The sequence below is a fragment of the Coregonus lavaretus genome (genome assembly GCF_964263955.1).
Source record: "Coregonus lavaretus genome assembly, chromosome: 13".
Classification (NCBI taxonomy): Eukaryota; Metazoa; Chordata; class Actinopteri; order Salmoniformes; family Salmonidae; genus Coregonus; species Coregonus lavaretus.
The window spans coordinates 20,430,929-20,454,274 of NC_140000.1; the positions used below are offsets into that span (position 1 = coordinate 20,430,929).

Genomic DNA, 23,346 nt, shown 5'->3' on the forward strand with positions numbered 1-23,346 from the left:
AGTGAAGCTATTACCTTCAATAACCGTTACTGACAAGAGAAAGACTGAACTTCAATATGGATGGCAGTGGTCAATGAATGCTATGGAGAGTCAATGTACCCCTGCGTATAATGCAGCACAGGTCTATTTTACATTTAGGTCTTATCCAGAGCGAATGCATAACTTTTTTTTTTCATACTGGCCCCCCGTGGGAAACAAACCCACATCCCTGCCGGCCAAACCCTCCCCTACCTTAGACCAATTGTGCGCCGCCCACGGATCTCGCGGTCGCGGCCGGCTGTGACAGAGCCTGGACTCCAGGATCTCTAGTGGCACAGCTAGCACTGCGATGCAGTGCCTTAGACCACTGCGCCACTCGGGAGTCTATGACTTCTATGGCTTCATACAGCACTGTATCACAAGGTTACTTCTATATGAATATATTCTGAAGAGGGTTAGGTCTCTTTTTCAGGTTGTCCATAGCTTGAATGGGATTGTACACTATAGTGCCATGCCTTCAGAAAGTATTTAAATCCCTTGACTTATTCCACATTTTGTTTTGTTATAGCCTTAATTCAAGATTGATACAAATATATTTTTCTCATCCATCTACACAAAATACCCCATAACAAAGTGAAAACATGTTTTTTTCAAAATTCTTCAAGCTCTGTCAAATTGGTTGTTGATCATTGCTAGACAACTATTTCCAGGTCTTGCCATATATTTTCAAGTAGATTTAAGTCAAAACTGTAACTCGGCCACTCAAGAACATTCACTGTCTTCTTGGTTTCAACTCTAGTGTAGATTTGGCCTTGTGTTTTAGATTATTGTCCTGTTGAAAGGTGAATTCATCTCCCAGTCTGGTGGAAAGCAAACTGAACCAGGGTTTCCTCTAGGATTTTGCCTGTGGTTAGCTCCATTCCATTAATTTTTATGCTGAAAAACTCCCCAGTTGTTAACGATTAAAAGCATACCCATAACATGATGCAGCCACCACTATGCTTGAAAATATGGAGAGTGGTGCTCAGTAATGTGTTGTATTGGATTTGCCCCGAACATAAAACTTTGTATTCAGGACAAAAAGTCAATTGCTTTGCCACAGTTTTTGCAGTATTACTTTAGTGCCTGGTTGCAAACAGGATGCATGTTTTGGAATATTTTTATTCTGTACAGGCTTCCTTCTTTTCCCTCTGTCAATTAGGTTAGTTTTGTCGAGTAACTACAATGTTTTTGATCCAGCCTCAGTTTTTCCTATCAAAGCCATTAAACTCTGTAATTGTTTTAAAGTCACCATTGGCCTCATGGTGAAATCCCTGAGTGGTTTCCTTCCTCTCCTCCAACTCAGTTAGGAAGGACGCCTGTATCTTTGTAATGACTGGGAGTATTGATACACCATCCAAAGCCTAATTAATAACTTCACCATGCTCAAAGGGATATTTATTGTCTGTTTTTTCTATTATTATTAAAAATAGATGCCCTTCTTTGCGAGGCATTGGAAAACCTCACTGATCTTTGTGGTTGAATCTGTGTTTGAAATTCAGTGCTCGACTGAGGGACCTTACAGATAATTGTATGTGTGGGGTACAGAGATGAGGTAGTCATTCAAAAATCATGTTAAACACTATTATTGCACACAGAGTGAGTCCATGCAGCTTATTATGTGACTTGTTAAGCACATTTTTACTCCTGAACTTATTTAGGCTTGCCATGACAAAGGGGTTGAATACTTATTGACTCAAGACATTTCATCTTTTCATTTTTTATTAATTAATAAAAATGTCAAAAAAACTAATTCCACTTTGACATTATGGGGTATTGTGTGTAGGTTAGTGACAAAAATAATCTCAATTTAATCCATTTTTAATTCAGGCTGTAACACAACAAAATGTGGAAAAAGTTGAGGGGTATGAATACTTTTTGCCAATATCTTCAAAGTATTTTCTGTAAATGAGCAATACGAATAAAAGGTGTTATGATGATGATGATGCTTATCATCATTGACATGATTCAGCTTGTTCCTGTTCCCGGGGCCTCCTCTCATCCACTCTCATCACACTGTCTCTTCCCTTTCCCATCAGTCACTGAGACAGGATATGACATCGTCATTCATCAGTATAACACCTCTTGTCCATGTGCCTTGACACAGCCTTATCAGGGCCACACTTTTGTGTAGACAGATTGTAGATACTTTAGTTAGTTCGAACAAACAGGCATGCCGCATGCACACACACACAACATTTCGGACAAAATAAAATGTGCTTCTCCATTCCCTCCTCTTGAAAAATGAATGCTTAACTGGCTTCGGTCAGTCTCCAGAGATGTGGTCCAGTCTAATCACTGTGTGCTGTGGGTTGCCAGTGTGGGGTCGAGAATCCGCAGACAGCCAAGGTCGGTGTGTAATAGCACTGCATGGGAACTGGCATAGCTTTTTAAGGAGTGTTTTTACAGCAACCCCACCACCACCTATCATAAATGGACCTTATAATGGCACCATGCAGGGTTCCCATTCTGAGGCATCATGAGTGGAGTAATGGGGAAACAGCTCTCCCCTTGGTTTATGGAACAGAGAGCACAGACATGAAGGATGAGGGGGGAGTTCATGTATCATTTAGGTTTTGTCCCCACCCCACCCCCACCATGGCACTGAAAGTAAATGTATTTCTAACATTTAAGCTGGAGTACGAACCCTGGCTGGGAACTCATTTGCATTTTAAGAAGGAAGCTTTATGAATATGAACATTTCAACTGATTTCATATTGTTTTTTAATGATAAGAATGGATTACATTTTCTTGTAATCTAAATTCCATTACTCCACAAGAGTGTGGAAATGTTCATTTCAGCATGTCATTTTGCGGTGAAGTTTAGAGCTTGCCTAGGACAACCCATATTTTCTTTGAGCTGTAGCGTACAATCTTTTTAGAAATATTATGAATGGCTTATACTGTATGTCAATGTTATTGCTTTGATTTGTTGGCATTTTCCCCACATTTACTGATTTGTGGAAACAAAACAATAACAATATTCCCTTTCTCCTTATTGGTTTAGGGCCAGAGCTTCTGTCTGGTCTGCTCATGGTTCTCACACTGTATTTGTTTTGTGTTGATATTCACTCCTAGCTCCAATCTTGTTATTATAACACATTCCAGTTATTTACTGCTATTTAGTGTAGCCACACGCGCTCTGTCACCCGAGGGTGTAATTGTGCTCCATCTGTTTGTGATGACACCTTGTCCCAGACAAACAGGGGACCTGGCTTCAGCCCCACCACGACCTCTCACCCCTATGGCTCTTCCTCGGATGGTCAACCAATGGGTGGTCAACTATTCTGCCTGACAGCCTTGACGTCATAGGTGTCACAAGTCTGGGCTTTGACGTGATTGGAGGGTTTGGATTCGCTTTGCCTTGGCTGCTTTCCGTTTGTAATGAAAGTTTCTATCTCTCTCTCCTGTAATCTTCCTATGCTGTTGCCTTCAATATATTACAACAGGGAACTATTGTTTATGAGCCATGGCTCTAATGGAACATCTACTGAAGTCTATTCACCCTGCCTACAATTCTAATTGAACACATGCAATAAAGTACATCCTTTCTCAGAGAAGTGAGTAAATAGACTTCAAGGATTTTCAATTCCCATCATACCACAATGACAAAACTCTTTAACATAGGCCTACTAGAGCTACCAGTTACTGGTGTTGATTCCATAGGGCCCCATACATTTTCAATGGTCCTACACACTACGTAAAACCTACCACCCATTTTCTAAACATTTCACAGTTCAGAGCAGTTTGTCAGAGCAATTTTAAATGAAAAAAAATGAAAGTCTTAACAAAGTGGTAATAACAGTAAAATGTTACAGCATGTTGAGGAGGGGTGGTGGGTGCGCTGGCAGTATGTGTGTGTTGTTTGTGTATATGTGTGTGATTGCAGCACATTGGCAATATGAAACACCCGTGGCAGTCCGTCTCGAGCATCGCCACATTTCACACAGGGTCATCTGTGAGACGACATGTAGGTAGGGCTAATTATGAAGAATGAATAGCCGGTGAAATGTCACACATATACAGGTAAACAAACAATCTACATTGAAGAAGCACCATGTAGCAAGAACATTAGCCTAGTGATGTATCATTATAAAATGGGGATTTAATGCAAGAATGCCCAGAATCATAGCATGATATCAAATGTATAAATGTTACCCATAACACTTGAATAATATAATGAAATGACTTTGTATGTCAGAGTGGTGATGACGAGTCAATGTTTTCATAAGGTTGTCACACACTATGCTGCATAAACTTGCATGGAAAATACATGGAAATTGGTAAAATGGTCTGATGTATCTAAAGGTGCGTGCTCTACATAAGCTTGTGTATTGACAGAGACCTCACAGATTCTGTGGAGAGTGTCATCTGGTGTTCTGTGCTGTTTGTGCTGATGCGATGCTGTATTCTACAGACCCGCAGTGACACACCATTACCTCCACACCCTCACCACAACGTGTTCTGCATTCTAATGCATTCCTCTGTATAATAACAAATACATACACAGTTCTGTATCATTGTACGCATTTGTAGAGGAAAGCTTTACTTGCAATGATCATCACTCTGAATAACTTACTTGAAATATGCCCTTGTTAACGAATACTTCCTTGACTTGATTGGGATGGGTTATTGGGCTGTTTTACAAAAACTCTCCCTGTCTTTTTATGCTGAGCTCAGAGAACTTTACACAATCTTAAAGCTCATTCATAGACAGCTTCTTTACATTCTGCATCCCAGTACATATCCCAGTCCGCAGTTTATGCAGACAATAAAACACCCGTACTTGTGCCTGCCAACACATTTTGCAGCAGCTGGGGAGTTTGCCAGACTAATCTGTAATTCAACAGTTTTCTAGTTATTATTCAACGCAGAGTGAGACCTTATCTAACGTCTGGATGGAGGGGAGAGCACTGGCTGCCCAGAACTCCTGACTAACGGTCCACTTTGAGAATTGTATTTTATTTTAAGCACGGTATAAATCCTCAAGATGCAAAATAGCGAGACTGCGCCGTAAAGTTGGGGCCGCTAAACGGCATTCAGGGCTGCCTGTGACATTTAGTTCCTGTTCGCTCCTCCAGACAATTTGGCACAGACTCCAACCAGAGTAACCAATCCTTCTAGGGCTAATGAAGAAGTGTTGGCAACAGCACATTTGAGTCTTAGTGATTCAATCCGTATCGCGGATGATCTGCCCTTGTTCATCCCTCCATGCACCATCCAGCGTTTTTCTGTCTCTTAGAGTAAGAGAGGCTTTTTGCTAGACTAAGATTGACTGTAGCGTCAGGATGCCCTTGGCCTTGGGGGTTAAAGTTCATTCAATGGAGGGTTTAACCTCGGCCCATAGATTGGGTCATCTGACAGCTCAGAGGAGGTGCGAGAGCCCCAGGGAGCTTTGACAAAGTGGCAGCATTTTCCTGCGGAGTCACACTGGTGAGATGCATTTTCTCTTTTTGCATAAATCTGGTTGGCCCATGCTGTGGCTTCACTTGCAGTATGACACTCAGGGGAAAACTGTGGAGGTTACAGCATCTGACACACATTTGGTATACTTGGCAATATGGCATCATCATGGAGGTGTTCCTCAAGGGAGGGCGCAAACTTCTATTGACAAGATAGGTGACTGGCCATACTAGCAATGGAAATCGTTGTCAGCCCTATTGCTTTCCATTTAATGAATCATGACTTCTGTATAATCTTTATAGACCATTATAATAAATTATATATATGCAATTTACCAGATGCTTTTATCCAAAGCAACTTAGTCATGCGTGCATACATTTCACGTGTGGGTGGTCCTGGGAATCGAACCCACCTCCCTGGTGTTACAAGAGCCATGCTCTACTAACTGAGCTACAAAGGACCATTGAAAGTAATGCCGGGATTCAATCCGATCATGGGTTATAGGCATTGTGGCTTTTAACGGCAATTTTCCCGCGTTCGCAGGGAACCCATTCACGGTAAACGCTGCATATGTCGGCTCATTCGGAAATTGCCTTCTATAACCCGCAATTGGATTGAATCCCTGCCTAAATGGGAATGCTAGATACCTAACTAACATACATACTTTTGGTTTAAGTTGGCTTTTTAGGCTCTGCCTTCTCTGGCACAAATTAGGAAGAGCCAATTAGATTACTTTTATTGATCTGAAGATAGTCCTATTTGGTAAAAGACCAAGTATACAGAAGATAGTCCTATTTGGTAAAAGACCAAGTCCATATTATGGCAAGAACAGCTCAAATAAGCAAAGAGAAATGACAGTCCATCATTACTTTAAGACATGAAGGTCAGTCAATCCTGAAAATGTCAAGAACTTTGAAAGTTTCTTCAAGTGCAGTCGCAAAAACCATCAAGCGCTATGATGAAACTGGCTCTCATGAGGACCGCCACAGGAATGGAAGACCCAGAGTTACCTCTGCTGCAGAGGATAAGTTCATTAGAGTTACCAGCCTCAGAAATTGCAGCCCAAATAAATGCTTCACAGAGTTCAAGTAACAGACACATCTCAACATCAACTGTTCAGAGGAGACTGCATGAATCAGGCCCCCCCCACACACGTTGTCACAACACAACTGATTGGCTCAAACGCATTAAGAAGGAAAGAAATTCCACAAATTAACTTTTAAGAAGGCACACCTGTTAATGGGAATGCATTCCAGGTGACTACCTCATGAAGCTGGTTGAGAGAATGCCAAGAGTGTGCAAAGCTGTCATCAAAGCAAAGGGTGGCTATTTGAAGAATCTCAAATATAAAATATATTTTGATTTGTTTAAAACTTTTTTGGTTACTACATGATTCCATATGTGTTATTTCATAGTTTTGATGTCTTCACTATTATTCTACAATGTAGAAAATAGTAAAAATAAAGAAAAACCCTTGAATGAGTAGATGCTCTAAAACTTTTGACCAGTAGTGTAAGTTTGCATTTGAAACATTAGACAACAAAACCAAAGCATGGATTGCTGTCATACCTTGTCCATAGACTGCTTACAGGGTAAGGAAACCAAGCTACACAAACGTAAACGTTGAAGGTCATATTCTGATTTAAGATACAAGCATAACTGGAACATTATCCTCCACTTATCCTTGCACTTACCCTCCAATTTATTCCAAATTCAAGTTTGAGCAGATATCAAAATGTGTACTAAGTGACTTGGCTAATGAGCTAATTGATAAGAAAACAAAGAAATGTCCCATTAACCCAAGTCTGAGAATAATGAATAAGATTTGATTGTAATTAGTGTTAATGGTAATTACTCTGTTGTTGATGCACTGTAGAACAAACATTGTCTGTCTGCCTTGAAAGGATTTTGATTAATTGTGAACAATGTACATTTCATTACAATATTACTACTGATTTAAGGTAATTGGCTTCCATAATGATTCTGAATATAATCTGAATACTGATGTTAATGTTAGACATTTATTTGTTTATCAAGAGGAAAGTGTTCTGCTAATTTGTGGCGTTACCTTATCATAATCCAAAAAACCCATTCCATACAGCCAGAAGAGGATGGGCCTTCCCTCTGAGCTTGGTTCATATCCAGGTTGCCTCATTCTAATGAGTTTTTCCTTAACAATGTGCTACTGCTTTTCTAGGCCGTTACTGTTTTACAAAATACATTTGATTGATTGATTGATTGACATTCTAAAGGACAGAATGCAGTAGCATGTCCTGTTGAATATTTTTGAATAAATACTGCTTACATTTTTGTACATCACCAAACTCATTTAGCATCAATACAAGTCATCAATGTAGGGCAATCAACACAGAGAAAGGAGAAAAACACCCAAACATCACCTCTCTCTCTGATAAACTGCCACATTAGCCTGTTAATAAATTAACTTCCCCTTTGGATTATAAGGTAATAGTTTTGGTGTAATTACAATAATTTGCTAATTATTCATGTTGCCGATTTTAATGGGGTCTTTGGTAATACTGGAGAACATTTGTATTCCTTGGTAATGACTGGAAGGCAAGGAGGAAACTGCCACTATTCCTTCTCATGTGAGGATGAAAATTGAAAGGGACGATTTAGATCGAAAGCCTTCTCCTCCGGCCTTGTTTGGCCTGCCAGGTTAGCATGAATGAGTTTATAACGGAGTTTCTAAATGAACAGGGTGTGAAAAGCCACTGATCCATCTTAACGATGTCTGAGTCCCGTGTAGCTCAGTTGGTAGAGCATGGCGCTTGCAACGCCAGTGTTGTGGGTTCGATTCCCACGGGGGGCCAGTATGAAAATGTATGCACTCACTAACTGTAAGTCGCTCTGGAGAAGAGCGTCTGCTAAATGACTAAAATGTAAATGTCTTAAGGATGACAGAAAGCACTGGGAGATTCATATTATGATTAGTTTACTAATAGTGTATTAGCTACATTATAATAAACTCAGCTAAACAGGTCCCAGGTCTAAATAAAGATGGTCAACCATACTGTTTCAATATTGTAAAGTATTGCTCTGCATACAACTTTAAATACTCACAAATAAGGTGGCGAGAGCTATTTTTGTTTCCTCTCACAATAATGATTAGTTAAATCAGATGTGTTAGTTCAGGCTCCGTATACACAAAGCCACCTGGCCATATAATCAAATGTATTGTGATCTAAAAGACTAAACTGATCCTAGATCACAATCCTACTCGGACACTTTGTGGCTACGAGCCCTGGACTGACTGTAACAACAACCTATGACACTAAGGCCCTCCACAACCAGAATCAGCCACTCCTGGTCTTGTCTATAATGAGAGAAGATTGTCTCTTCAATGAGAGATGATTGTCTCTTCAAGCTGAGCACTGCCTCCTTTACTACTGTCTTAGGGGAGGGCTACTCTTCTTCTACTGGATCCTTTACTACTGTCTTAGAGGAGGGCTACTCTTCTTCTACACTCTCCTTTACCACTGTCTTAGAGGAGGGCTACTTTTCTTCTACACTCTCCTTTACCACTGTCTTAGAGGAGGGCTACTTTTCTTCTACAGACTCCTTTACTACTAGCCAATGTGCAAGGTCAGAATTCCTGAATATCCAATGTGGTTATATCCACATGGTTACTTTGAGCCTGACCCTGAATAGATTGGTTTAACCTTGTTTTACCCCATTTTTACACACACACCAATGTACTACATTTTAGTTATTTAGCAGACGCTCTTATCCAGAGCAACTTACAGGAGCAATTAGGGTTAATTGCCTTGCTCAAGGGCACGTCGACAGATTTTTCACCTAGTCGGCTCGGGGATTCGAACAAGCAGCCTTTCAGTTACTGGCCCAACGCTCTTAACCGCTAGTCTACCTGCCGCCCCACTATTCACACGCACGCACAAATGCACTGACGAACACACACAGACGCAAATAAACACAATAACAGTCTGTCTATGATCTATATCTACTGTATGTTTATTTATATATGTATCTATATATTTACAATGGGAAAACCTTGTTACGAACACATCAGTGTTCTCCAAGCTTATCACTACAGTGCAGAAGGTACCACTGCACCATATTGGCTGAGGAGCCCTGTGAAAGATGGCAGTGTTTTTTTTATAGCTGAATGCACTTCGATTTACTGTAAGGCAAGGCAGTGAACAGAGCGTTTGCTTTGGCAAGATACCAAGTTTTTCTGTACGTTTTTTCTGTTGCAGTGTAAATTCTTACAACAAACACATCATTTCTACATGAGCTCTCACTGTTATTGCAGTCATACTAACTCGTAACACTAATTGTTTAGCATGAAAATAGTAGTTTTTCATAAACTCTATGAAACAGACTTGTGTTATGTGGTAAACACAATGACGCACAGAAATAATTGTTTTATTCTCGTTATAAACAGTGAGGGGAACCAAACATGATAATAACAAAAAAGCAAGCACTGTATAAATATAATAATCTAGGACGTGTTTTCTCTGTCACTAGCTCTGAATAGAAGGAGGAATTTGAAGTGAAAAGCCCCATCATCTGTACAATAGTTCAGTTGTATATCTTTTTGCCCACTATTTGTCATGAAATGCCTCTCTCTCTCTCTCTCTCTCTCTCTCTCTCTCTCTCTCTCTCTCTCTCTCTCTCTCTCTCTCTCTCTCTCTCTCTCTCTCTCTCTCTCTCTCTCTCTCTCTCTCTCTAGAATATTTTATTAAACTAGAAAAATTGACTAAATTCTTTCATCATGGGTGGTTGATTTATGTAAATATTCAAGGTGAATGGTATGTACGTGTGCATGTATGCACATGTGTGTGTACATTTCTGTGTGTGTGTCTGTGTGGGACAGAGAGTGTCCTTCAACATTTGAGTATGTCTCTCTGCCTGTCTCTTTCTCTATCTCCATCCCCCCTCCTTCAGTTGACGTTGATACCCTCGTCCAGCTGGTGGGAACGGGCGATAAGCGTGTTGAGCATCATCTGCAGATGCTCCGCCCTCATCTTGCTGATCTCCAGGACCTCCTCATGGTTCACCTTCTCTTCACGGCTGTAGTCCAGGGAGACCTTCACAATGATAATAAAAATACATCAAGATGCTCCTGTACCATACTCAATAACTAGTCAACAGATGACAGAATAGAAATGCTGAGCTGTTCACAGGGTGTGCAGATAAGGTACATACAACGATATACAGCAATAAGAGAAGTCAATCAATACCATGTTGGTGATGAGAGAGAGACCAAAGACCCTCAGGCCACAGTGCTTGGCCACTGTCACCTCTGGGACCGTACTCATGCCTATGGGGTAGAGGAAATGGGGTGGGGAGTGGAGACGGGGACAGGAGCAGAGGTTGGCAGAGAGAGGGGTGGGAGGGGGAGGGGAGGGGAGGGGCAGAGAAAAAATACATGGAAATTGAAAAACATCCAACGGGGGATGTGGGTGGCACTGGTCATGGGTGTGTGTATGTGTGTGTGTGGAGAGGTGGTTATAGTATGCTGCATCATTAATAACCCCCTCTGTGTATTGCCCCCTGAGATTTGGTCCCATTCCCTGAGCTTTGGTCCTGAACTTTGGTCCCATTCCCACTGTTAGTATTTTATGGGAACACAGGCCAGATCTCACACATCATTAAAACCATGCTAAAAACATGGATACAACGTTCACAGGCACATACTGTACGAATGCAAGGATGGAACATGTTTTACAGGCATAACCAAAAAGCATAACATTTCAAAATACTTATTAAACCAAAGGACACACTCAAACACAGCCTCCACTAAGCTGAAACTCAAGCATGGTAAAGAAAAAACACCATATAAGAAATGATGGATTGGCAGGCCTGAATTAGACTCTCACATTAAAGATAACACTCACAGGAGTAATAACGCAATAGGTCACCAAAACAAGGAACCAAAATGGCTTTGCTTTGTCATCGCTTGGCTACAACAACAACAAGCTCTTAAGGTAATAAGCCGGCAAAATACATGTTCTTAGGGAGAGTGGATAATGAAAGAGGTCATGCATTAGTTCCGCCCACTGTACATTGTTACGGATATTTGTGTTTTATTTTGATCCTGGATCAAATCATCAGACCAATTAGCATCACAGCATGTAGCAGCCTGTTGGTCTATCTGTTGACCTAATCGCTAAGCTAATTAGCATGAGTCGGCTCTGTTAGCAGAGCTAGCACCATCATTTATTAACGAGCTCAGCAGGGTTTTTTTTATGAGGGAGGTCCAATTAGAGCAGTGTTAATGAACTACAAAGGGGAAAAGGAGAGTGAGCAAGCCTCGTCTGTGTTTATATTGCCGTTAAACCGTGTTGTGGGCTGGTGGTCACTTGGATCTCTGACAAAAGATCCCCTTCCTGAGTTGATGCTTGATCTTGATCCAGCATTTTGAAACACAAGTTGTATTAAATATCTAGTTATTGTCCCTTTAAACTTAAATTGAACCATTTCCTAAAATTAACTGTAATTTGTTGCTCGAGTCATAGCCAGTTCTGGTGATGAAAACCTGTTTGTGGTTGTAGCCGTAGGCCTGTGTTGTCTCGACTCACCCACAGAGTCGCACCCCAGGACCTGTAACATGCGTGCCTCAGCGATGGTCTCGAAGTTGGGCCCGCTCACCATGCAGTACACCCCTTCCCGCACAAAGTTGGTATAGTCCAGCTCATGACTGATATCCAGAGCTAGCTTCCTCAGGTCCTTACTGTAGGCATCTGACATGCAGGGGAACCGGATCCCAAACCTGGAGCAGAGCACAGCCAATCAATACTGGTTTATCGATGGGACATATGGAGCAAATACTATTGCAATGCATCGCTCCTAATCTACCAATAATCTGCTACTATTAATAATATGAATAATACTGTAATATAATACAGTAATATGATAGTATACAGAGAATACAGGCAACTGCCAACATAAAGGAAACACCAACATAAAGTGTATAAATAGGGCATTGAGCCACCACGAGCCAGAACAGCGTCAATGCACCTTGGCATAGATTCTACAAGTGTCTGGAACTCTATTGGAGGGATGCGACACCATTCTTCCACGAGAAATTCAATCATTTGGTGTTTTGTTGATGGTGGTGGAAAACGCTGTCTCAGGCACCGTTCAATTGGGTTGAGATCTGATGACTGAGACGGCCATGACATATGATTTACATTGTTTTCATGCTCATCAAACCATTCAGTGACCGACCACTCGTGCCCGGTGGATGGGGGCATTGTCATCCTATTGGGGCAGAGCCATGGTAGCCAAAATAATAGCCTGCCCAGCATTTTTATACATGACCCTCAGCATGATGGGATGTTATCTGCTTAATTAACTCAGAAACCACACCTGTGTGGAAGCACCTGCTTTCAATATACTTTGTATTCCTCATTTACTCAAGCGTTTCCATTATGTTGGCAGTTACCTGTAGCTCTCTGAGCACAATGCTTGGAAATCACTTTACTAGTCGACATACAATATATTTGTCATTAATCTACAACCTCCTAGCTGTAAAGGGAAAATATGTATTACAGGTTCCATGTAACCTAATGAGCTAGATAGATCACCTGAAGAGTATGTATTTCTTCCCCTCTCCCTCTCCCTCTCCCTCTCCCTCTCCCTGCTTCCTCTCCCTCTCCCTCTCCCTCTCCCTGCTTCCTCTCCCTCTCCCTCTCCCTCTCCCTCTCCCTCTCCCTCTCCCTCTCCCTCTTCCTCTCCCTCTCCCTCTCCCTCTCCCTCTCCCTCTCCCTCTCCCTCTCCCTGCTTCCTCTCCCTCTCCCTCTCCCTCTCCCTCTCCCTCTCCCTCTCCCTCTCCCTCTCCCTCTCCCTCTCCCTGCTTCCTCTCCCTCTCCCTCTCCCTCTCCCTCTCCCTCTCCCTCTCCCTCTCCCTCTCCCTCTCCCTCTCCCTCTCCCTCTCCCCCTGCTTCCTCTTCCTGGGAGTATTTCAGTTCTCTCACTGACTGCAACCCTCTCTCTTTCCTTCTCTCCTCCCACCTTCGTGTTTCAGACTATACTAAATTTTTCACCCTCTCTCCCTGACTCTCCCTCTCTCCCTGACTCTCCCTCCACCACTTCCACTCTCCCCCACCCCCCACCCCTCTCTCCGTCCCTCTTCCCTGCCTCTCTCCATCTCTCTGCCTGTATCGTTCATCATTGGAGCTGCACAGTTGGTGCCGTGCCCTCCCCCACCCCTCCCCCTCTCTCCTTACCTCCCCCTCTCTACCCGTCTCCCCTTTCTTCCCTCAATCTTTCTGTCTCCCTGTCTCTGGTTGTACCGTTCATCATTGGGGCCGCACAGAGGGTGCTGGCCGGCGAAGCCTGGCAGATTAATATGGTCCTTAATGAGCATGATGTCGCCCACTTTGAAGTCCGGACACAGGCCCCCTGAGGCATTAGTCACAATGAGGGTCTCCACACCCAACAGCTTGAAGATCCGCACCGGGAATGTGACCTGGGTGAGAAGAGGAGGGAGATGGAGCGGGAGAGGAGATAAATATAGGTGGAAAGAGAGTCAGAGAGAGAAAGCAAGATAAATATATAAGTATAGAGGAGGGGAGGAGAAAGGAGTGGACGAGTGAACAGGAAAAGGGAGTTAGAGAGAAAGGGAGGGAGAGATAAATAGAGAAGAGAGGAAAGGAGGGGAGAGGTGAGGAGAATGTTACAAACACTTTATTGTACCATTAAGGGGAAGATGAGAAATTAGACATAAAATGTTTGTATTATTCTCTGACCTCTCTTGGACCATTCTTGGTCCAGCACTAATAATACACAAGATGATGTGCATACAATCTGCAACAAGCATGCAACCACAACTTGTAACTCTGTCACACTCACTTCTCTTTGGGGGGTTTATGAATTCAGGATCTTGATATAGAAATGCCAAATAGGGTACAGATGTAGGATCTTAATTTGATCACTGTGTTGCAGGAGAACTTTACTGAAATGCAGGAAATGTTTAACTTGTAGTGTATTTGAGTGCTGCAATAAATATATTTTTATTTAAGATCATTCACCAGAGTGCTGTCCTATTTTTGTTCTTTGCATTAAATATAATCCACATAAGAATTTAAATGCCTTGTTATTTTCCTGCTGTAGCAAACTGTATCAAATTAAGATCCTACATGTAAGTCAGACCAGCAACATCCATAAACAGTGTGTGAGTGTACAGTGACTCATGAAAATGCACATTTCTGTCAGCTTGCAAGCTAGGAGTGGCAATTGGTGAATATATTAATGCCAGATCACCTTTCTAGCCTCCCTCCCTCCATGTCTGTCCTTGCCTCACCTGCCATGTGTATTTGGGTGTGGCATAGGATATGTGATGTTTTTGTGTGTATACATGTTTATCTTAATTAAACATGCATGCCAATAACACTCAGCAGGCTCCAATAACAGCCACTATACAATACAGAATTAGCGCCAAGGCTAACTCCAGCTGCATGCTAGCAGTTTGTATGAAAGGCACCACTCACAGAGAGAGAGGAGGTCAGGGAGGGCTAACGAAGCAAGCCAGCTAATTAACCTTGCCATGCATCTCCTACCGACACACTGAGAGGAGAGATAACAGCTCACACCCTGATTACAAATCAGGGGGGAGGGAGGGAGAGAGCACTTGTGTGAGTGTGTGTGCGATTCCACAAAGCAAAACCATATTGCTTTTCTGCTATGTACCAGGCACTTGATGTAAAAAAAAAAACATTAATAAAAAAGTGTATCATAAAATATAGGAGTATGAAAAGGGAGATATACAATTGGTAGCAAAATTGGTATCAAACTAGTAGCATCACCACTCCTTCTAGATATTGACTGAGAATTCTCGCTGCAACATGTCTGTATTTGTTTTGTCTTTACCTAAACTCTTGTGAGAGTGGTGTGATGTTGGTGTCGGAGGTGTCAGATACAATGACTCATGGATGTGTCCCTGGGCTGATGGAGTGTATGGACACCCTGGTGTCCCTGTCACACATACTGGACTGCTGTCTGATAATGTTGGGAAAGAAAGGGAGCAGAACAGGGAAGACATGGAGAGGTGTGTGGAGATGAGAGTGGAGAGTGTGAGATTGTGTGGTGGTGGTGGTTAAGAAAGAGAGAGAGAAAAGAAGGGAGAGAATGGGAGAAAGAGACAGGGAGAAAGACAAAGAGACAGACAGAGAGCGGGCAGATGGCAGGATGAAACCACAGCTGTATCGGTTGCATGTGCTCTGGTAAATTTAGCAGAAATCGATTTGTCGCCTTGTCTGGTGTACTGAGCCATAGGAAAGCGGTCCAACATCCACTTTAATCACACCTGTTCTTCTCTAACACCTTACACGTTGTGCTGCATGCTCAGTCAGCCCTCAAGATAGGAAACCTATCTACCGTGACTAGGGTTGCAAAGCTACCGGTAATTTACCAAAGTTACTGGAATTTTCTGTAATTTTGTTAATTAACAGAAAATGTACTGTAACTTTGGTATTTTATACTTGAATACATTATTTTTTTTAAATTCATATAAAGTATTCATTTATTATATCGGTGTCCATATTGTCCATGAGTTTCTAGTAGATAGACCATATGGTTCAAGAGAAAATAGCCAAATTAATGAAAAAGCATCTAATCAACAATGGCATTATTTTCAATGAAGTCTGCAACTCTTCCAACTATTTACTTTTTTCACAACTGCAACCAGTTTGACGGCAACACATTGACAACAAATACATATTGACATAGTAAAATAAATAAACGTTTGTAAAAAATATATAAATGATATTTCATGCTGAAACCCTCATATTAAATACCAATTGTATTCACTACATTTTAAATTTTTGTCATTTAGCAGACACTCTTATCCAGAGCGACTTACAGTAGTAAATACATAAATGTTCGTACTTTTTCGTACTGGTCCCCCATGGGAATCGAACCCACAACCCATGCTCTACCCACTGAGCCACACTTGACACTAAGTTCATGGTTTATATTTAAGATAATGTTTACAGCTTTGTCATTCAATTGTTTTTTAAATTGTAAAATCTTATGTGATATGGCCACACAGAGGGCCAGATATTGTTACAGACACCTTTGATAATCTGAAGTACCCAAAAGTGCCACTAGATGTCTTGTGATAGATTACATAACATCCTTGAAAGATACCAAAATTCTGGTAGTTTAATGGTAAACGTAGAAAGTTCACAGTAATATACTGTCTCTTTGCAACCCTAACCGTGACAGTGCTCACCTATGGGCTGCATCTCAACAGTGTAAAGTTACTTCCTCTCCTTTTGATCCTCTCATACATCTACTCTGATCTGAACAGAATTGACAGGTGAATTGAGAAACAGCCCATAGGTGATAAGCCATTGATCTAGAGGGCATAATTTGGTCTGTCGTTCTCTCTCTCTCCCTATAAACTGTCACCAAAGCCTCTTGCGGTGTAAGATACTTCTGAATGTCCAATGGCGAGGCTGCAACCTAAGCCCTCCTCTGTGGTCACAGTCAATGAGAACATGATAACATGTCTACTGTCTAGGACCTGGGAGGTAGAGATGCTGCTTCCATATCTCATCATAATTACACATCTTTAGACTGTCTCCTGCTGTTCTCATAGACTGTTATATAATATGTCTATACTTTCGCTGTCCAATGCAATCTAGGTCAATAGGAACAAATTATTGTTTGGAATATTCAGAATCAAGGACGAGAATGAGCAATGTCTTTTTTTTTTACTAGTGCTATTGATTGACAGGTACAATGTGGTGACCCTAAGTGAAAGCCCAAAAAGCCTGTGCATCACTAATGTGCCGGTGTCCGGCAGCCATGATGGTTGACTCTAATGCATCATGTCATGTTGTCAAAGTCACAATTGCTCTGAGAATTCCCCTCGCCACTCCGGACAACAGAAGATTCCATAGCAATTTACCAAGGGTAACAAGGGTCTAGAGCAGGGTTGCCCAACCCTGTTCCTGGAGAGCTACCCTCCTGTAGGTTTTCGCTCCAACCCCAGGTGTTACTAACCTGATTAATCTTATCAACCTTGCTAATTATTAGAATCAGGTGTGCTAGATTAGGGTTGTAGCAAAAACCTACAGGACGGTAGCTCTCCAGGAACAGGGTTGGGCAGACCTGGTCTAGAGGGTCTAGAGAGGGTTGCATTTATGCTGTCTTAATCAAAACAGTGTAAGGAAAGGACTCATTTAACTCTGGAGTGACATCATATATATGCAGTGCTACAACTGATTGACTGGTTGACTGGGGCTGTAAGTCGTGACCAAGCAAAAACCTACATATTGAAAGTTGCTGCTAACAAGACAAGTGTCACAACACAGGTGCCATAAACGCCTGCTGGTACATACCGCTCATCCACTCACCATTTGGCCCAACATCCTTACAAGCTGTTTGAGAAAATGGCTTCATTCTTAAATTACATTTCTTTGTACTAGTTTCTGAAAAATACTACATTTCATTGGCATTGTGTTCAATTCACACCGAATGACCCAACAATGACCTCATTGCTGCAAGGGATATTTTTAAGAAACAGGGCCCAGATCAGTGGCGATCCTGTCCTAAACTTTGTTTGTTAAAATATACAGCCTTGTGCAGAGTCAGCAGTTCCCTGATTGTGACAGATAAAGTTAATGGGCCAAGGCCGGAGCTGCCAGCCTCTCTCGGTTATACAAATAGGAGGAGTGCTCCATCAGTTAACATGACCTTGCTGAGCCACAATGGAGAGTGTTTAGCATAGCGTTCCAAAAGAAAGGACCCATTTAGTTTGACTCTTTTCCTTCTTTATGATGGCTAATATAAGTAAAGCGCACACACTGGTGATTAATATTTCAAAACATCCGGTCTCGCCGTAACAGGAATGTGTAAGGGTTATAGATGAGCAGAGACTGGGTTGAATGTGATGTTTCCCTGATCTCAAAGGGTAGAGCAGCAAGGTAAAAGAGTAGAAACAGTAGTAGTGTAAAGCAAATGTCAATGTTGGATGTTTAAAATGTGGCCTATACCAAAATAATATAGATGGATATGTGTAACATTTCAAGGTCTTCGTCATGGTACTGGGAGTCTCTAAATGTATGTGGTCCTTTGTAGCTGATTTTGTAGCTCAGTTGGTGAGCATGAATCTTGTAATGTCAGGGTAGTAGGTTCGATTCCTGGGACCACCCATATATGTAAAGTGTATGCCCGCATGACTGTAATTCGCTTTGGATAAAAGCATCTACTAAATGGCATATATTATTATATTATTACCTGTTCATCGGTCAGACACTGTATTTGGACTTACCTTACAGAGTGAATAGCCCTCGTAGAGATGGAATCTTCCCTGCATGAAGACGCAGGATTTGCCTTTTAGAATACCAAACACCAGACACCCCTCATGACCCGGGACTGCGAGAGACACAGAACACAAGCATATTCTGTCACAGGAGGTTAGCGATACAGCATGTCTCATGTAGGGTTAGAAAATACAAACTGTGAATTGATGTTTTATTCATGTTTCATTTCACAGAAGATGTCTGATTTGTGTTGTTCATACTGCTGTATTGAAATACGCTCTGCATGGACCACTGTGTACATACATACAATGGGACCTACCCTCCATATGCTGTAGTAGATACTCAAAATGCATGGTTATGGAATATGAATGAGATAAGTGTGTTTGCAGTTGAAAATAAATAATAGAACAGATCACAAAGCCTATACTTAAGCAATAAGGCCCGAGGAGGTGTGGTATGTGACCAATATACCACGGCTAAGGGCTGTTCTTATGCACGACGCAATGCAGAGTGCCTGGATACAGCCATTATCCATGGTATGTTGGCCATATACCACAAATCCCCGGGGTGCCTTATTGCTATTATAAACTGGTTACCAATGTAATTAGAACAGTAAAACAAATGTTTTTGTCAATCAGCATTCAGGGCTTGAACCACCCAGTTTATAATGTCACATAGATCACACATAGACTATATACAGTGCATTTGGAAAGTATTCAGACCCATTGACTTTTTCCACATTTTGTTACGTTACAGCCTTACTCTAAAATGGATTAAATTGTTTTTTCCCCTCAACAATCTACACACAGTATCCCATAATAACAATGCAAAAACAGGTTTTTTGACATTTTTGCAAAAAAACTACAAAAACAAGAACGTTTATATAAAATTTACATAAGTATCCCGACCCTTCACTCAGTACTTTATTGAAGCGCCTTTGGTAGCGATTACAGCCTCAAGTCTTCTTGTGTATGACGCTACAAGCTTGGCACACTTGTATTTGGGGAGTTTCTCCCATTCTTCTCTGCAGATCCTCTCAAGCTCTGTCAGGTTGGATGGGGAGCGTGTCGCTGCACAGGTATTTTCAGGTCTCTCCAGAGATGTTTGATCGGGTTCATGTCCGGGCTCTGGCTGGACCACTCAAGGACATTCAGAGACTTGTCCTGAAGCCACTCCTGCGTTGTCTTGGCTGTGTGCTTAGGGTTGTTGTCCTGTTGGAAGGTGAACCCTTCACCCCAGTCTGAGGTCCTGAGCGCTCTGGAGCAGGTTTTCATCAAGGATCTCTCTGTACTTTGCGCCGTTCATCTTTCCCTCGATCCTGATTAGTTTCCCAGTCCCTGCCGCTGAAAAACATCCCCGCAGCATGATGCTGCTACCACCATGCTTTACCGTAGGGATTGTGCCAGGTTTCCTCCAGACATGACGCTTGGCATTCAGGCCAAAGAGTTCCATCTTGGTTTCATCAGATCAGAGAATCTTGTTTCTCATGGTCTGAGAGTCCTTTAGGTGCCTTTTAACAAACTCCAAGTGGGCTGTCATGTGCCTTTTACTGAGGAGTGGCTTCCGTCTGGCCACTCTACCATAAAGGCCTGATTGATGGAGTGCTGCAGAGATGGTTGTCCTTATGGAAGGTTCTCCCATCTCCACAGAGGAACTCTGGTGCTCTGTCAGTGACCATCGGGTTCTTGGTCACCTCCCTGACCAAGGCCCTTCTCCCCCGATTGCTCAGTTTGGACGGGCGGCCAGCTCTAGGAAGAGTCTTGGTGGTTCCAAACTTCCATTTAAGAATGATGGAGGCGACTGTGTTCTTGGGGACCTTCAATGCTGCAGAAATGTTGGGGTACCCTTCCCCAGATCTGTGCATCAACACAATCCTGTCTCGGAGCTCTACAGACAATTCCTTCAACCTCATGGCCTGGTTCTTACTCTGACATGCACTGTCAACTGTGGGACCTTATATAGACAGGTGTGTGCCTTTCCAAATCATGTCCAATCAATTGAATTTACCACAGGTGGACTCCAATCAAGTTTTAGAAACATCTCAAGGATTATCAATGGAAGGATGCACCTGAGCTCAATTTCGAGTCTCATAGGAAAGGGTCTGAATACTTATGTAAATAAGGTATTTCTGTTTTTTATTTTGAATACATTTGCAAAGATTTTCGCTTTGTCATTATGGGGTATTGTGTGTAGATTGATGAGGAACATTTTTAATTTGATCCATTTTAGAATAAGGCCTTAAAATAACAAAATGTGGAAAAGGTAAAGGGGTCTGAATACTTTCCGAATGCACTGTAATACTCAGGAGAGCATGCAGTGTAGGAACAGTATCTGTGCTATTGAAATATGAGTGTAAGTCATCCACAGTCAAATGTCAACTGTAACTGTCTGTTTAGTACCCTTCTTTATAGTGGGGATGATGGCTGAGACTACAGCAGAGTTATGTTTGGTGGTGTGGAGATTATGTTCATTTGACCCTGAGTTTTGTCAGAGACGATTTGTTGAAAAGTGTTGCGTAGTGAGTTAGGACCTGAATAATTACAACACGGACTTTCTTCTCTTCTGTCAGAGATTGATGGATGGCAGAGGGAAGTTTAGGGGCAGGATGGTGCCAGTTATTACTCATTCCATTGAAGTTACTTCAGAATCCATTCCATTGCTGCATTAACTTGTTTTAATGAGTGTAACTGGATGTCATTTTATAAAGATTTGGTGTGAGTGACCAAGCAAATAATGTATTTCTAAGGATTCACTATCGTACTGGTTATCTAAGCCTTTATTTGGATACTGCTATGTGTTATGTTTTTTGGATTTGATTTAATCTGGCCCTATGTTTTTAAATGTTATCGGATAGGCAAAAAAACTGTATTTGTTTGCTGTTACAGGTTCCCACAGCATAGCACCTGTTCACAGGCAAACAACAATATTTGTACTGTCTGAAATCACACTCATTTAGAATGTTTGCGAATCATTTTGCTCTCCATGTAATTGACCAAAACGAGAAGGCTAGTGCTGCACTGAACATCGATTAGTGTTTTCAATGGGCTTCTCTCTGACAAGCTTAAATTAACTAGAAGATAATGGGGAAGACTGCAACACAAACCAAACCTGAATTGAAGGTAATTTAAAAAATGTCAGCTCTGTCTAATGAAGGCAACATGGTCAAATAATGTTAATCCAAGGCTTCTCAATTGTTTATTCATGATGGTATTGTTGTCCAAAGACACAAAAAAAGCTGGTTACTAGACAGGAGGCTATGGTTTTTCTGCAAAGACAAAGACCCACCTTACTCTAATGATAATAGGAAAAGGAACATTTGAGCACTTATGAAGACATTTTATATTCACCTCCACATGATGAATATTTAAATATGTCCATGAGATCATAATAAGAATTCCATGTGGCAGATATTAGGGCCTATTTTTACTCAAGTTATAATATTTTATTCATGGGGCGTAGTTATTCATTCTTGGTTCATTTTCCCGCTAGCTGGTTATGATTTGTTAAGCCTTGCAACATTTTGACAAATACACACAGAAATCCCAAATGCATTTCAGCATGTAAATAATAAACTACTTAGCTGCAATGGTGTGTCAGCGGAATCATTGAGGAAAATGTAAATTCCTCTGCTGTGCAGGCATAATTAAGAGCACTACACAGGTTCACCTGTTTGCTGGGTAGAGACTACATTACACTATCATTAGTCTCATATCAATATTATCATGACACATTATATGTTTGTGACAGTGACGTCATCTCACCTGTGCTGACGGGGAAGTTGGGGATATCTGCGTAAGGGAAGGTCTGTTTGTTGGTAACACCGTCGGCGAGAAGGCCCAGGCCAGAGCCACACACAACTGCGATCTTAGGCCTGTGTCTCGTCCGGCTCAGAAGCCATTCTGTCGTCTGATTGTAGTCTTCAAAAGAGCAACAGCTAGGAGAGATGACACTCATGTAATTATTTTTAAATGGACTGCCTGACTACACACCATGTAGAGCAGGGGTCGGCAACAGGTGGCCCACGGGCCAAAACCGGCCCGCAAATCTGTTTTTTGGGGGGGATTTTAATTTTTGGTCAAAGAATCACCAGGAATTCAGCAAAACATTTGTTTAATTTAGGAAATCTGTTCCCAAGCATTCCCACAAATAAAAAAAGAGACGTGATCGTGTCTCCATGTAATCAAGGCATGAAATGATTGTTATTTTCAAATACAAATCTAGTTTTGGGCTTAGTTGTGGTCAATTTGCAGTGCATAAATTATTTTAATTATGTTCTGGCCCCCCAACCATCCGCTCCGATAAAAATGGCCCACGGCTGAATCTAGTTGCCTACCCCTGATGTAGAGACAGAGGCTTAATTCCAAATTAACCCCTTGTCCCTACCACTCCAAATGTAATGTGGATATGAAAGGATTAGGTATGAGCAATATGGTAATAGTTCCACCTTACCTTCTGATAGACTATGTGAATCTTTTTTTGCCATATTATGTAACACCTTCTATATCCCTTTCAGAACAAGTCCCTAGGTGGTAGTGACAAGCAGTCAATTTTGAATTGGGCAATTAAGTGAATTGGGCAACGGAGTAAGGTATTGCTCAACTTTATCATTGGTTAGATAGAACTAAAACACACTTGCAATAGATGAAGAAGATACTGACTGTATCCTTCT

General features: G+C 41.7%; 1 protein-coding gene across 1 annotated transcript; it reads right to left on the reverse strand.

Annotated features, from left to right (window-relative positions):
* Positions 1 to 9,388: 9,388 nt before the first annotated feature.
* Positions 9,389 to 22,523, reverse strand: LOC311140241 (purine nucleoside phosphorylase-like). The gene is made up of 6 exons (XM_084175197.1): positions 22,439 to 22,523; positions 18,686 to 18,789; positions 13,701 to 13,876; positions 11,985 to 12,175; positions 10,644 to 10,723; positions 9,389 to 10,490 (listed from the first exon to the last, which is right to left on the reverse strand). The coding sequence occupies exons 2-6, from the start codon at positions 18,728 to 18,730 to the stop codon at positions 10,344 to 10,346; spliced, it is 639 nt and encodes a 212-aa protein (XP_084031323.1). The 5' UTR covers positions 18,731 to 18,789; positions 22,439 to 22,523; the 3' UTR covers positions 9,389 to 10,343.
* Positions 22,524 to 23,346: the final 823 nt, after the last annotated feature.